Source organism: Coptis chinensis, chromosome 9 (assembly GCF_015680905.1).
Source record: "Coptis chinensis isolate HL-2020 chromosome 9, ASM1568090v1, whole genome shotgun sequence".
In the NCBI taxonomy this organism is placed as follows: Eukaryota; Viridiplantae; Streptophyta; class Magnoliopsida; order Ranunculales; family Ranunculaceae; genus Coptis; species Coptis chinensis.
In genome coordinates this window covers 11,690,035-11,705,922 of record NC_141464.1, presented here as the reverse complement: position 1 = coordinate 11,705,922, position 15,888 = coordinate 11,690,035, and the positions used below count along the sequence as shown (strand labels likewise).

The window sequence follows — 15,888 nt, the reverse complement described above, 5'->3', positions numbered from 1 at the left end:
GATTTTGGAATGCCAAATTTGGCTGGGCAAGCTAAAAATCTTGTGGCACCTTTTGGCAGCTCTCCTTTGGACTTGCTCTAATAATTGAATAGAAAGGTAAACCCATCAATCCGATCTTGCTAGTAAAAAAATCGTGTTTACTGCGTCACAGTGCTGCAATTGGGATAAAGAGGGAAATACGAATACTGAAGATGCACAATATCAAACCCGGTGGAACGTGAATCTGGACATGCATTTGAAAGCGTGCAAAGTGGTACTAAAGAGAAAAAAAAATGCTAAATTGTTTCTTAAGGTACAATGTGAGGATACGAGAACAAGTAATGAATCAGATCAAAGTCTCTTACATTATAGTGGTCGCTGGTATAAGCACCATAATAACATACAGTTTCCAGGAGTATCTACTAAACCATTAAACGTACATTACGATAACTTAACGAGAACACACAAAAAGGAGAAAAGGAAAGAGATAACAAAAAATTGAAAAAGAAACTGAATTTGCTAGATAACTACTGCGGAATCTTTTCTTTCAAATAATTCAATACAGCTTTGGTCCCTCGATCCAATATAGCCCGTCGGATGCTGCAAAATGTGTTGGCATCAGAACAGAATACACATGGTCCAATTTATAAAGCCGAAGTAACTCTAACAGTGTGTATCAATTCAGTGCCTACCTTCTCAATGGGTTCCCATCCAGTTTCAAGGCCTGCAGACTGGGTTCCAACAAACCCTGTGAAGTAAAATTCCAACCTCAGAAAATGTGGAACAGTCTACTACAGAAATTAGATCATGCTAATTTTTTCATGAAATTAGTATATATTAATTATTTCATTACTTAGAAGATTATTTTTGTCGTCAACAAATAGTGAATGCTTTTTAATTTCCCCAAACAATAGTGAATGTTAAATTCGATGATGTCCTACCATAGACTTTCCTCACAGGATATCGGCTCAGTCCAGCAATTCTTCTTTCTTTCTTTCTTTCATCACTACACTTTCAAAGAGGCTAGAATTGTCTGAATGAGCCGATCAGATGCGAGTGAGCATGGGATGGTCTCTAGTCTCTATTAGGAGAACTTAACCAAAAAACGACCTACATTCTCATCTCTATGCACTACAGGATTATGTTGAAAGTGATAATTAATAGTTACATATACCAGCAAAGAAGAATCAATGAAGCACTAGATGACAAACCCCTCAATATCGTAATATAACAATAATGGACTCAAGGATCAGTATACTAACCAGCTCCGGAGGAAGAGTACTGATGTTGTTGTCACTTAGGTAAAGCTCATTGAGAGATATAAGATTCTTGAGTTCCTGTGAATCATTGATTAGAAACAAGTGTGAGCGCCAATTGTTATGCGATAAGGGTTGTTATTAGCAGTATGCTACACTAAGATAGTCTAGGAACATTCTAAGAGTGATCTTTAGACCAATGGTCAAATTGGCTAAATCTTTGCCGTCTCTGGATCGTTTTTGTCATTCCAACAATCAACAAAACTTTTCCTTTGATGCAAAAGAAAATGACAAAAAAATGATAATATTTCCAAGGAAATAGCGATTGTATATGTAATACGTTGGTCATCCAAATCCCTTGAGTTGATGAGAAAAAGATTATAAGAGATAAACAAAGTTGATAACTAATTGCTACTAAGCGGACCTTCTTTGAACTGTAATCTAGACACGGTACCAGTGCCATATCCAAAGATATATAAATATAAGCTGTTTCACTGATTATCTTCATTTTAACACATCAAAGAATGTTATTTAAGTAAGGGTGTTGTTACCAATGGTATTGATGCAATGCAATTTTGGCTCAAGTCGAGAATACGCAGCTTCTGTAATCTCAATAGATCCGAAGGGACCTCGCACAGCTGCATTCGCCTGTACATGAAAAAAAAAATTAAATAACAAGCAAACAAACAAACTCTAGGATGAGATGCATGCAACTAAGTTAAGATAACATATAAACATCAAATAAATGAGTTCTGCTGCTCCAAACCTCAAGTAAAGTTCCTGCAATTCTGGCAGGTGAGAAAGTGCTGGAGATACTGGTAATGAGGCAATGTTTCCACTCAAATCAAGAATCTGGAGTTTCAAGAGAGATCCAAAGCCATCTGATGGGATCTGCAAGTATGGAGAGCTCGCGATAAACAAAGAACAGAAAATGTAACTATAGCAGTGTAATAAATTATACTAAATTACTAATGGGTCTGAAGTATGGGGTTTGACATGTCTGCCTTTCTTTTTACTTTTTCTTTTTAAAAATATTTTAAGTTTACTACTATGAGAAACAACCACAATTCCCAATTCGAAGTATTTGAACCTCAAGGTGGTTCAAGCTCCATGAGCAACTAAAATGTCACTGAAGTTAAACCTTGGTCTTAACCAAGTGAGATCCACTTGGCTCAAACTCAGGTCATCTTTCCATCTTTCTCAACATATGGTACTGAATAGGATATTCTTCAAATATATTAAAATTCTAACATAATTATGGTGTAATTTTAAACTAAAAGAATAGACAAATAAATCAATAATAAGATTTGGTTTTACCTGTTTAAGAGAGTTATTGTCAAGCTTTAAGCACAAGAGATTGGGAAGTGAACATAAAACTGAACCTGGCCATTCTTTTATCTTATTCCCGGACAATATCAAAGCCTGCAAGTTTTGACAAACACTGAGATGGAACCAAAGACATAAATTTTGCAAACATATTTTTCAATCAATTTTTGAAAACTCTTCACTGGCACAGAGCTTCGCCAAGCCAAGTTAGATTGGCATAACATTATTATTTGACACCCTGGAAGAAGTAGGCTGCTCAATGCAGTGATTTCCAATGCATGGGCAACTTCTAAACAGTTTGCATATCAACCAACCATTTTCGGAGATTTATAAACATAAAATTGATTAGCAATAAAATTGTAATCAAAGTCTTAGAGGTGTGAGCTAATAATAAGCCTATCTGGAAATCCTCTAGAGAATCTATTAACTAGGTTTTCCTTCACAGTAGCATTGTTTTCAGATATATGTATGGCTCGATCTTCCGCGGGATGGGATAAAGTGGGCAGCTGTTGATCGGTGCAGCCACCTTACAAAAAATATAGAGATAAAAATATCTGAAAACATCAAAACCTGGGGAAATAAGGAATGTTATCATATCTGTAAAATCCTTAGGTAAATGTGTTGACTACTTGTCCTTTCGGAGTAGCTCTGTTTTCAAGATATGGAAGGTATTCATAATGGAACTACTTTGCTCTTGGCAGTCCATGACTTTCTCTAACGTAACTATGTATGGAGTTTTTCTTTTCTTTTTTCTTTTATACCTGGATCAGTGAAGGTGAAATTATAACATAGATAATCAAAGTACGGTGTTGTCGGAATACATATCCTACAACAAAAAGAGAGAAATATATTTTTCTTTTTTGAAAAATACCATAGTAGAAACTACAGTACAAGCGTGGAGTATTTTCCAGTGTGGCCAAATTTGGATTTGGTTAGAGGGGGAAAGGACATTTTCATTTTTCATGATACTCTCACCAGGATCATACTAATATACATTGTGGTTGATCCTCAAAACGATCAGATGATGTCCCTTTTGGCTATTCCCTAATAAATTTTATCAGGAAACATGAATCAGACAGTTTCCAAAACTACAGATTATGTATACCCTATTATATCCTATTTCTGTGCTAATACTGGAATCAGCTGCCTTAGTTACCTGGAGAGAAGCACAGGAGACAAGTTCCTTTGGCAGCTCTTGAATTGAATTTCTAGAAAGATCAACCTTCAAAATGTCATCCGATTCCCATACTTCAGGTGGGACAGTGCTCAAACTTAACCCACTTAAAGACAGTTCCTGAGAGCATAAAAGTAATATTTGTTTAGACAATTTAACTATTTAAGCAATCAAGTGTATTAAGCTCTCAACTAAGTACTGTTAAAGGGTTCCTTCTGGGGTCAAGAGAAGGGTCAAAATCCCCTGCCATTTATTAAAATAAATCAATATAAGGAGTACAGATAGAAGAAGAAAAAAATGAATTTGCACATGCAAATGCAATGACATGCCTAAGCAATTAAACACAACATTCCATGACTCCACAGAACAAAACCAAGCAGCATTCTGAATTGGTTGAGCGATCACAGCTTTCGACTATTGTGTTCATAAAATAAAGTATGTTGCAAGTGCTTTTGAAAATCATCCACTAAGAAAATAATGATAATTCCGACAGCCATCTGTCTGTGCTAGGAATACACCAGTACCCATTAGAGAACTCAATACCCTGTAACAGAATATAAGAATGTATAACCTGGCATACAGACCTTGGTAGAGATAGACAATCTTGCTGCACTGGATATGGTCTCTTCTTTTGCAGGAGTAGTGGCAGCTCCAGACTCTACATAGAAAAAAAACTATATCAATTCATACAAAACTAAAAGCAGTAAACTTTAAAAGAGGAACAACTGATACTGGAACTCACAATTGAAACCTTGTCAAATACTCAAATTAATCACAACAGTTAACTAAATAGGAATTCCAGACATCTAGAGGCTTCAAATTTTCAAGGAACCGATCAATAGCCCAAAGTTGAATATGAGATATCAAAGTCAACTACCTTCTCCAGCTGAAAGTCTACTTCGAAGATACTTCAATAAGGCTGGGGTAGGTCCTGATACAAGTGAGCTAATAGTAAAATTGAATTAGATATATAACAAATTGATCCAATACAAATACTAAACCAAGCAAAAATCAAGAACTGGGTCAAACCTTCGAAGACTCCTCAGAGGATTGCCACTGAGCAAAAGCTTTCTAAGAGTCGTCATCACACCTACACATGGTTAGCAAAGTAAGGTGTTGAACTTTAGCTACATGGCATCTGAACAATTATCACTCAAACAATTAATAAAACTATGCAATCCTGTTGAGATTAATAGTCCCACAATGGGAGCTTACAGCTTAGCTTATAAGTTATAACATAGAAGTTCATGAGGCCATTCCACTTATCACCAATTGGTTTTGACTTGGATGCTCCAAATTTAAGATGGTATAAGAGCAAGCTATTTGAGTACATGGACCAAAGGGCCCATGTATGCTCCAAGGTATCCCAATAAGTCAAACTATCAAAGTCCATGTTGTTTGGATCAAGTCCCCTACGTCCCTACACATGAGGCAGCGTGTTGAGATTAATACTCCCACATCGGAAGTTTACAGCCTGGCTAATGATATATAAGTTCCTGGAGCAGTTCCACTCGTCTTTAATTGGTTTTGAGTTGGATGCTCCAAATTCATGAAATCTTCATTAAACATAAGCAGGGTTTTCGAGACACCATTCAATAGGTTGAACATGGATATTTATGTAAAACTAAACTCAAACCCACAAAACGATATCCTTACTCAGGTTACATTTCTACAAAAAAGACAAAACTATATTGGTCAAGCTTAGCCTTGAAGCAGACAGAAGATGATACCAATTGAATAGAATTTGAAGTTAAGGAGGACATGTTTATAGTTTCTGCATATTTCTTTCCATAATTATTTCACAAAGCAGCAGTATAACCAGACAGTTTGTTTTCCAACTATATAACTTTACCAATTTCTGGAGGTAGACCAGACAATGAATTGTTGGACAAATCTAGCAGTGAAAGACGCAATTTGCATGCCTCCGCAGGATATTCCTTCAACTGCATGAATTTTAAACTAATCAGCACTACTGAGGAGCCAAATGAAAATGGAAGATACCTAGATTAATTCTCAAAATATTTTATTGCTTTTATGGTTCTCCAATCATACGATCTATAGTGAGGCACCAATGGTATGTGCATTTATTGATAAGGCCATTGTGTCTAAAAATCTCCTACTTTCATTGTTTCTTTCGCACCAATGGTATGTGCATTTATTGATAAGGCAATTGTGTCTAAAAATCTCCTACTTTCATTGTTCCTTTCACCAATTGAATTATTTGGCAATGGAATCTGTTCCTTCAATTGAACTATTATAAATAATCTTTTAGGGGGAGTAAACATAAAGAACACAGAATAAATTCCAAAGGAGAAAATGTCACACCAGTTTACAAACTTATCAAAACAGCTCTGTTCAGTACTGAACTAGACATGTCAGCAATTAGTGGCCACAAATACGTAAAGTTCAATTGAGATTTTGATTTTCTATTTCCAGGGTGAATGGATTCTAGTTCAGTAAAACGTGACCAGATGAAGTGCTCAAAATCACAGTCAACGACTCCCTAAAGTAATTAAATTCGGTAAAAAAAATACTATATATTATTAGATTTACATGATTCATATTCTCTCACCTTCAGTTCTTTTCTTTAAAGTTTATTATAGATTAATAACAAATAAATAAATAAATAAAGGTTTTGCAATAGGTTATTCAGTCACAAATATCTAAAACATGAATTTACAAGAAGTAAATTAAGTTTCCTATTCAGTTCTGGAAACATTTTTCTTTTTTCTTTAAAAAAAATATATATATAATTGTTGATATGAGTTCAGGAACATGACAAAAAGAATCTTTCCCATATTTTGACTTAGTTCCAAGGGCAACTCGATTAATTAACTCCAAAGTTGGGCTAATAGCCTAATAGTTTCTAGAACAAATAGAGAAATTCTTGCATTACTCACAAGAGTATTAGGAGGGCAGAGAAGAAGAGACCATTATTATGTGCAACAATGTGCCATGCAAACTAACAGAAATGGTGGACGAATCAAACTTGCCAAAAAAAAAATGGAGTAACAACAACAGCGAAAATGTTGAGACCTGATTTGAGTGAAGATCTAAAGTTCCCAGGCAGGAAAGTGCCCCCAACTCTGGTGGTAAGGAGGCGAGCGCATTGTTTCTAGACGAGAAATAACCAAAAGTTGGTATAAAAAGTTGCAAAAAAACTGTTTTCCCATAGAAGTTGTGCAAGGGCGAACTAAAATTTACCCCATATAAAACTCGGCAAGAGTAGTGCAACCCATGATCGACGACGGGATAGAGAAAATTTCTGCACAAGCCAACAAACATAAAAAACCATATCAGGTGAGGTTCAACTACTCATAGCTAAAATTTGCATTCAACACAACTCACAAATATAATAGAAACTAAATGCAAATGTCACTCACTGTTTTGATGGAAATCAAGACGGACAACTCGTGAAAGGACTCCAATGTTCTCAGGAATACTGCTGAGAAAATTCTTCGCTGTAAAGAGAACAACGATGCACTTTCAATCATTTTAAGAAAAGCTACACAATAATTGACATTAGCAAAAGAACACTTTTGCAACACTCACAAGCATTAAGTTCCGTAAGCATAGTCCATGACACACTATTACTTTCACATAACATTGTCAACTTGTTTCCCTGTAAAAGAGCTTTAGATATGTAAAGGAACTGACAAAACTTTTGTATTCCCAATAGATATACCATACAAGTAGGATTTTACCTCCACATCCAATTTCGTCAATCTTAAACAATTCGATAAAGCTTCTGGCAATTTTGTTATGCAATTGTTGGATGCCTGAAGAGCAAGGGTAAGGGATTTTAACATGATAGACCACATTATATATTCCAAAATCTGACAAGCTATAAATGTTTCAGTTTAGTATACTGTCACTTAATATATTGAGTATCACCAAACTATCAATTTCATCTATTCTAAGTAGCACAAATTTTAACGATAATCTAATCTTTCATGGTTCTGACTTACATGCTAAGACTAGTAACAATCCATAAATATAGTACAAATCAATTTAGAATTAACCTGCAATAAACCAGTCAAATATTCGGAGGGTCCACCTTAAAGATCTGATCACAGAGAAAGTGACCATCCAACCTACTTAGATATCATTGTAAATATACTATATAAGTTCTCCATGCCCAAAAGTGAGCTAAAGAGTGGATCAATATATCTAAAACAACAGTTTTCAGCGTCCCTACTATTCATCCCTTGTATTTACTTATTCAGCTCCACTAACTGACAATAATTGATTTGTTTCAATATACGCAGAATTGTAATGCAAATCAACGTTATCCCACAGTACGGATGAATAGTAAGGACAGATAGTAGGGACGAGTAGAAGTGCTCTATCTAAATATATAATTCAAAAGATATTTACTTTTAACAGCTATTTGGAAGGTGTCCAGTGGTCTGTTAGTCAAGCCTTGGGAGGTTGGGACTAAGGTCTTGGGGTTGATTCCCACCGTCACCATGCAATAAGAAATTTAAGGGGTTAGAGTATAAAAGCTCTAACTTTCCAGAAATATAAAAAAAGAAAACAACAACAACCATTTTGGTCTAGTGTTGTACAAGTCAGCTTGCAGAGATCACCAAGATTCATCTTTCATAAAAAATCTTGGGTTTGACAGTCTTCAAATTCCCCAGGGGAAGAAAAGTTGAAAATAAATTTAAAACTTTAAATCCTAATTGTGTTCCTTTACATTTCTCAAAACTATTGGTCCCTAACTGACTCAACTATATGGATTTAGTGGGAATTGGCGATGCACGTACAGCCTAATAGGACCAGTGATCTTGAGTCAAGTCATGTAGAGTGCAAGCTGATTTGCATAGCCACTCAAACAAGGCATGTACTCATTCCCCAAGAAGGGCGCTTGAGGTAACTTACAACTTTAACAAGCACTGTTTTTCCTCTTTTTTATCAGCAGTAGTAGAGATGTGTATTATTATTGTTGAGAATGTTAGGTATTAGGTGTCTCTTATTGTGTCTAAGTGTTAGTCTTAGTAGTATTTTGTACTAGTACTTTAGTCCACATTGAAAAACTAGGAGACTCGTGTCATGTTCTCTCCTTATGTAGTTAGAGTGAGTCCTTGGCAATTGTAATTTTTGCTATTATCAATATATTAAAGATTTCAACTTGGTATCGGATCTTTAGCATGTTTGACCTATCAAAAGAGTAGATAGTGCTAAAGAGCAAGGACAGTTCTCAAATCATTCTCAATTTGTTTTATAGTCCCTAGCTGTGTTGCATTGGTACGGGTAGGAGTGTCGGGTTTGGTCATGGGTACGATGATTTGGACACGGCGAGGTCTGAAAATCAGGACACAGGGACACGGCTAATATTCTAATTTTTTTAAAAAGAAATTATTTTAAATGTAATACAGCTAATATTTTCATTTATATTTATTTTATTTTATTTAAAAAAAAAACACAAATATAGATTTTGATAAGGCCCATTAGCCATTTAAAACAGTTATTGCTTAAGTTTAAATCTTGAATATAACCCATTCCAGAAAGGTCCAAGTCCACATCCACTATTGTCTTAAAAACCCTAGATTTGGGTTGGCCACACATCCGCCATGGAAGAATTGAGACCAAAGAGAAGGAAGACAATTCTGCACAATAGCAATCCACCACTCGACGAATTCTCAGGTCAGTCTACTCCCTTTATCTCTCTCGTTCCTTCTTTCTTTTTCTTCCTTCTTTGCTTATCATCCTTCTTTTTTCTTTGAAATCGGAATTCTTGATTTGAAGGCGAATCTGTGTTGACACGACATGGGACACGCTACCAATATTGCCGTACCCATGCAACACAGGTCCCTAGGAATTAAAATTTCATTGATGAAAGCAAGGTACAAGCAAAGGAGGAATCAGGGAATGTAAAGATCCCAACCCTCACTTCCTTATCAAGGCACAAAGAAATATAAAGGCATCAACTAACCATCGGGAATTCGGTATTACGTTTTTATTACAATACAATGGTATCCCAGATTAACATGAAGCCATGCAATCAGCCATTTAGGTGAGTTTGTTGTCGACTTGCCACCCAATAACACAATATTCTCAGTTCTTTGATGTCAAGAATAATTTGTCAGAGATTCCTTTTTCATGCTCAAACACGCTCCCATTCCTTTCTTACCATAAAAACATTGTGTCCACTAACCACTTGGCATTAGTGAAAACTCGATGAGTAATATAATCTGATGTAGATTTAATTGAGCGGAAGCGATCTACAACTAAGAAGAAAAAAGAAAAGAACCGCAAAGGTTTCTCTGAATTCACTCTGGAATTAAAATAACATTCAACTAATCAACTAATGAACCCTAGGTTACAAGCCCTTATTTATAACGATACTGGAATAAAAGCAACCAATAGTAAAACGACATGTGTCAATACTAAAAAGAAAAGAGGGGCACCCTTATTGGGACGTCCTGGGCTTGGGCCTAATTGATGTCCGCATCATAATCTCTATGCAAAAAGGTGGAGCCCAAGGCTTCAACAAAAGATGTGACCTTAGTAACTAGAGGGAGAACTGAGAAGGTGCTTACATGTCTCAAATTCAGAACAGAACAATAGTATCCTGAAATTCAAATGGGTATCTTATACTACATCCTACACTGTAAAACGATGCCTGTGCAGCATGCCATATTTGAGTTATTGCGTAGGATAGAAATAGAGATTATCATCAATTTTTCAACTAAAACTGACAAATTTTCTAATAATCCACATATCAGGTTATCCAATCAAATCAATCTTTTAAGTTTTGACGAACTTTTTCCAATATATTGAACTCCTTTTGCCATTGGTAATACCAATATATTCCTAAACTAGAAACAAATTTATTACTTTTTTTCAACACGTGATCCATCAAATAAAGTATTACCTTAAGTTCTGACAAATTTAAGCATCCTCCAAGAGAGATTGGAAGTTCTTCAAGTAAGTTGTTTGAGCAGTCAAGCCTGGAGCACTCTCAGTAAAAAAACATGAACACCGTCAGAATGTGAAAGGGGGAACCCAACAATTATTGCTACTTACTAAAACCCAATACTTTGAGCCAGCTGAATGATCTATCATCTAATACTGTAATGTGAAAAACAAGTTTACAGCATATTTCTATTTTCAATAAAAACAAATAATGTAAACAGTGAGTAATTTGTATATATTAAGAAGCAAAAAAATAATTATAAAAGGTAATACTGATATGTTCATGTATTTTAATGAATATTCTCTTATTTACATGTCATCATTAGAGGAACATAAAGGAATGGTGGAGCTATATTGTCAGAGATGAGGCACCAGGTGCCCCAAGTATCACCTTAGGCGGCCGCCTTAGGCAACGCCCTTCACAATGACCTGCAGTTTTTTGCCCTAAAAGTTGCCACCTTAGGCGCTTGGCCGCTCCAATGCCATCTCTGAAAGCATAGTGATGGAGTACAGATTGTAGAGTAGCACAGAAATGAAATGGATCAGATCCATAACAGTAAAGGAGGGTGGACACTGATGAGTAGTGATAAATTGTGGCATAACTGCATAAACTACACTACACTACTCAAAATTGATGTACGCTAGCAACAGTGCACTGACTGACGGTCTATAGAGCAACACTGATTCCTTAACCCCCAAGGAGTATCAATGAGCATATCCATTTCCATTATCTTTCTCTCATTTTTTATTGGCAAAAAATAATTTTGTTGAATAATTAATGTGACCGGGGATATCAATGAGGATGTTGTTGACAGCTGGAAGAATATTCTTGAAGATAGACTATATCTCAAAGTTGAACTCTTCTAGAGATGGAAATATAGGAAACTGACTGCTAACCGACATTTCTTACTTGAGGAAGTTATCCTTTCAATCCGGGGCTAAATTAAGCATCGGAGCAGCTATGGTCAACAGTCAACACAATTCTATAGTGTCCAAAGTCAGTTTCGCCGTTTATACATATTGCAGGTGGTTCTTTACCATAGATAGATTTATAGGAGTGTGTGACCAGAAATATCACCAACATGCACTCATTAACTTTCCAACATATCCGTGAATTTCAAAAGTGTCTTTATAATAGTATATTACCATCAGAAGCAAATTTCTAATATGTAAATTTTTAGCCCTTCTACATATCTGAGGATCGATAAGAATGTGATACGTCAAAGTATGAGATTTTCGTGAGTACGATTTAAATCTTACTGGAACTTTCTAATCCATTTCCCTCACATGCATCTTAGGTAATGAACAACTTTTCAAATCTTCTGAATCCGTAAGGAAATAAAGGAAGGGAAGAATGAGAACCTACTTGATAAGAGATATTACTGAGCCAATCTCTTCAGGTATACTAACTATTGAGTTAAATGACACATCTAATGATTTCAGTAACTGAAGCCTGTCAAATGAATAAACGAGTGTAAGAACCCAGCATTAAAAAAAACACACCCGGAGCATCATAACCCTTCATATAAAATTATCGCCAAGTGGCTACGGATCACTTACTCTACAATAGCAGCAGGCAGGACAGAAAGCTTGTTGTGACTGATATTCAATACAGACAATGAAGACAACTTTTTAATGTCATCTTTCAATATATCAATTTCATTATGAGCCAAAATCAGCTTTTGTAGCTCGACAGCCTGTAAAAATTGGAAATTAACCCGTCAAACGCAGCTTATATTATAGATTACAAAAGTAAGTTCAAGGAACACTGTTGGATACAAACACACTCACTCAAAAGAGTCAACAAAGTAGAATAGTACCTCCCACCATTTATCACCCTCCCCTGCCATCTCCAAAATGTTATAAACTTCATTAGGCACTTCCCTGGAGAGAAGAAAAAGAAAAACAACTAAAGCATTGTACTTCATCCTATATTATAGGGTATGAAAAAGAGGCTCTGGAATATCAAAGGAATTGTGGTGTAAAACAAATAGGTATTCAATAATACACATTGAATGCTGAAATTACCGCCATTGTGGTGGAAGACCAATGAATGTAATTGTCTGTGTCAACCTATGTAACATGGACATGCCGTATTTTACAAATAATTCGTGCCGGGTAATATACGTCAATTTAAAATTTTTGATATTTCGCCGTGGTCAAACACTTTGTATCCGTGTCGGATAAGGACACACCTATCCGTTTCAATGTAATTTAGGTGTCAACTTAATTTTTGTAAAGATCTTCTGCTTATATATAGTAAATAGGACATTAAGCACAAGAAACCCAACCTCCTACTTTAATATTTATGATAATTTAAAAACTTAGGCTAATTTAGCAAGAAAGCCATATCCTCTCATGCCTACATTCATGAACCACCATTTGTAAAACTAAGTATGTCCTAATCCAAATTCTAATCATCATTTTGCCAAGTGATACAGGGTATTTAAACTGATTTAAATAAACTAACTAACTGACCAACAACTCCAACCATAAAAAATAAACATAGATCTATGAGTCCGATTACTTCATCTCAATAAAAATGAATACTGAGACATGACAAATTTCATAAAGATTTCAACTGTAACATATTGGGGAAAAAACAAAAAGATTTGATAGATTAAGAGACCTGAGAGATCGATTGGAGAGATTAAGAGAACCAGAAGATCTAGCTGCTTTCAAGATCCGATCCATGGCTGGTAGGTGAAAAAAAAAAATAGTTTAAAATGGAATCGAATAACAGTTTTTTGTTGCGGGACCAGCGTGGGCTAACCCAGTTAAGTACAGGGCGTAGCAGATATCTTTAGCCGTACATAACAACAGTACAATAAATCACTCCTAAAAAACAGTGAAACAAAACAAAAACAGCTACTTTCCGCCGGCATTTTCACAACACACGTGTCACTACACAACACCTAAAACCCGAAAAAACGTGTTGAAAATAACAGCTCATAAGAATCCCAAGAAAATCAACTTCTTTTCTCCTTCCTTTTATAAAACCCAAATCCCAAAAATATTTTCTTTGTCTCAAAACAAACAATGATTCCAGATACTTTCTATCTCAATCCTCAAACTTCATCAACTTCTTGGAGTTTTATGCAAGACAAGCAGTTTGAAAAAGCACTTGTTATTTTCCCAGAAGAAACACCCAACAGATGGGAAAATATTTCAAGTCAAGTTCCTGGGAAAACTGCTTCAGAAGTTGAACAACATTATCGAGTTTTAGTTGATGATATTAATGCTATTGAAGCTGGTTTAATCGAACCACCTACTTATACTGATGATTTCGTTTTTGAAAATCGTGATTCTTTAACAACGAAGACGGCCAAGAGTAATGATTCTGAACGACGTAAAGGAACTCCTTGGACTGAAGAAGAACACAAGTAAGCAGACCCATCATTTTTTTTTTTTTTTTCGCTTCATTTTGTTGCAAGATATTTTAGCCGTTGATTATAGTTTGGTAGAGAAATGTAGCACGTGGACGACTGGGATTTTTCGGTTCAGGAAAGTTTATATTTGCTGTGCCAGGTGTTGTGTAGGTTGGGAGCTACCTGGGTCATTGATTTGACAACTGTATGATTTGTCTATTTTTTAGGTAATTAATGTTATCCTATCCTACAAATAGTTTTGAGGTAGGACCAAATAAGACCAATAGGTATAGGTGTGAATGGACTACTTTAGCAAAGCCAGCTCATTGTCGTTTATTCATGGGTGCCCATTATTCATTTAGTTGGGCTGAACTCAAATTTAACAAATCAGTAGTGTATGCTCAAAATGATTGTACTTCTAAATGGATTCCCGTTTCTGCTCAAGAAATTATTGTACATTCCCTCGTACATCTTAAAAGTACTAGGTCTGTAGATTATGCAGTGTCTCTACTTGGACAATTAATTATTGAATGGATTGTGTTTCAGTGGATTATGTCATTGCTTAAGCTTGAATTGGTCTCTGATTTGCTCTTGTTGTTGTAACAGGCTTTTCCTGATTGGACTGAAAAAATATGGTAAAGGTGATTGGAGGAGTATTTCACGAAATGCAGTTGTGTCGAGGACGCCAACTCAAGTGGCTAGCCATGCTCAAAAATATTTCAACCGGGTAAACTCAGGTACGAAAGAGAAGAAAAGGTCTAGCATCCATGATATAACTGTCGATGAAGCGTCCCTTCTCCAGTCCAACAATCAAAATAGCATTGTGCCAGTCAACAACCCATCTCAGCAATTGCAAGTCCCATTTCCTAATCATGGAGCACCTGCGGGATACCAAGGGTTTGGGTTTCATATGTAGACTGCAGAGAATCAGTACACAGGCCACAATGGTACATGCTGCAGTCACCTAGCTAGAGCAAGCAAATTTGTATAGTTCTTATGTGTCAGTACTGAAGGAGTCTTTGTAGGATTATCTAGTAGCAGGTAGTGAAGGTCAAGTTGTTCTAGACTTCTAGTGTTAGGAAACTATTGTGAAATTGTGAGATACTAGTGTTTCCAAGGATAGCTTTCAGCTAGTTGCGTAGTGTCTACATTTCTTCTTAGAGAAGTTGGTTATAGGGTCCATTTGTTTGATGTTGATGCAATAAAAAGTCTAGAGGTAAAAGAAGCACTTGCAGTCTACTTTCTTAAAGCATCACCAACTCACCAAGGAATTGCTAAAGCTCATTGCTACGTGTCTGTGTGATTATTACGATTTTAATTTGCTTTTCTGATCGAATGAAACAAAAGTAAGATAAATTGGGCAAGGGTTTCATAAAGAGACCACATATTTACCTCCAAAAGTGATAAGGACACCCACCTCCACCAATGTCTCTCGAATTAAGCTCAAATAAGTCAAGAATGCTTTGCCAGCTTTGCCAATGTGAAGCCCAACCAACATGTCCAAACACAGATCGATTTCACATCCAATGATAGCAAATTTAGAGTTGATGTAATTTTCCTGAATAATTGATTGCGTGTGAAAGTGACGAGGAGATGAAAGTGTTGTTGCTACAACATTACATTGATAACGACAAGAATGGCAGTGATGATCGATGGTAAGTTGGAGCTATTAGAGGGTCTGTTTCTTTTGTGGTGCGTAATATTTGCAGTATCCTTATCACTTTTGGAGGTTTGTTTCCGCATATTGAATTGAGCCGATTTTTTGCGGAGAACACCATATACATATGGTGGGAACAATATACGTATATATTTTCTTTACATTCAAGCTATATATATACTAGTAAATGGGCACGCACGTTGTGCC

General features: G+C 35.9%; 2 protein-coding genes across 2 annotated transcripts; one reads left to right on the top strand and one right to left on the bottom strand.

Moving 5' to 3' along the window:
• Positions 1-321: 321 nt before the first annotated feature.
• On the bottom strand, positions 322-13,485 carry LOC147474763 (Leucine-rich repeat (LRR) family protein). Its single transcript, XM_086586010.1, has 21 exons — positions 13,286-13,485; positions 12,477-12,540; positions 12,217-12,353; positions 12,023-12,109; positions 10,616-10,691; positions 7,440-7,514; positions 7,288-7,357; positions 7,119-7,196; positions 6,940-7,000; positions 6,772-6,850; positions 5,588-5,678; positions 4,765-4,825; positions 4,613-4,680; positions 4,320-4,393; positions 3,718-3,855; positions 2,553-2,657; positions 2,002-2,126; positions 1,787-1,883; positions 1,242-1,316; positions 672-727; positions 322-579 (listed from the first exon to the last, which is right to left on the bottom strand). Exons 1-21 carry the CDS (start codon positions 13,348-13,350, stop codon positions 507-509), a joined length of 1,755 nt encoding a protein of 584 aa, XP_086442136.1. The 5' UTR covers positions 13,351-13,485; the 3' UTR covers positions 322-506.
• Positions 13,486-13,591: 106 nt separating this feature from the next.
• LOC147474762 (transcription factor DIVARICATA-like) lies at positions 13,592-15,252 on the top strand. The gene is made up of 2 exons (XM_086586011.1): positions 13,592-14,039; positions 14,631-15,252. Exons 1-2 carry the CDS (start codon positions 13,696-13,698, stop codon positions 14,938-14,940), a joined length of 654 nt encoding a protein of 217 aa, XP_086442137.1. The 5' UTR covers positions 13,592-13,695; the 3' UTR covers positions 14,941-15,252.
• The last annotated feature ends 636 nt before the right edge of the window (positions 15,253-15,888 follow it).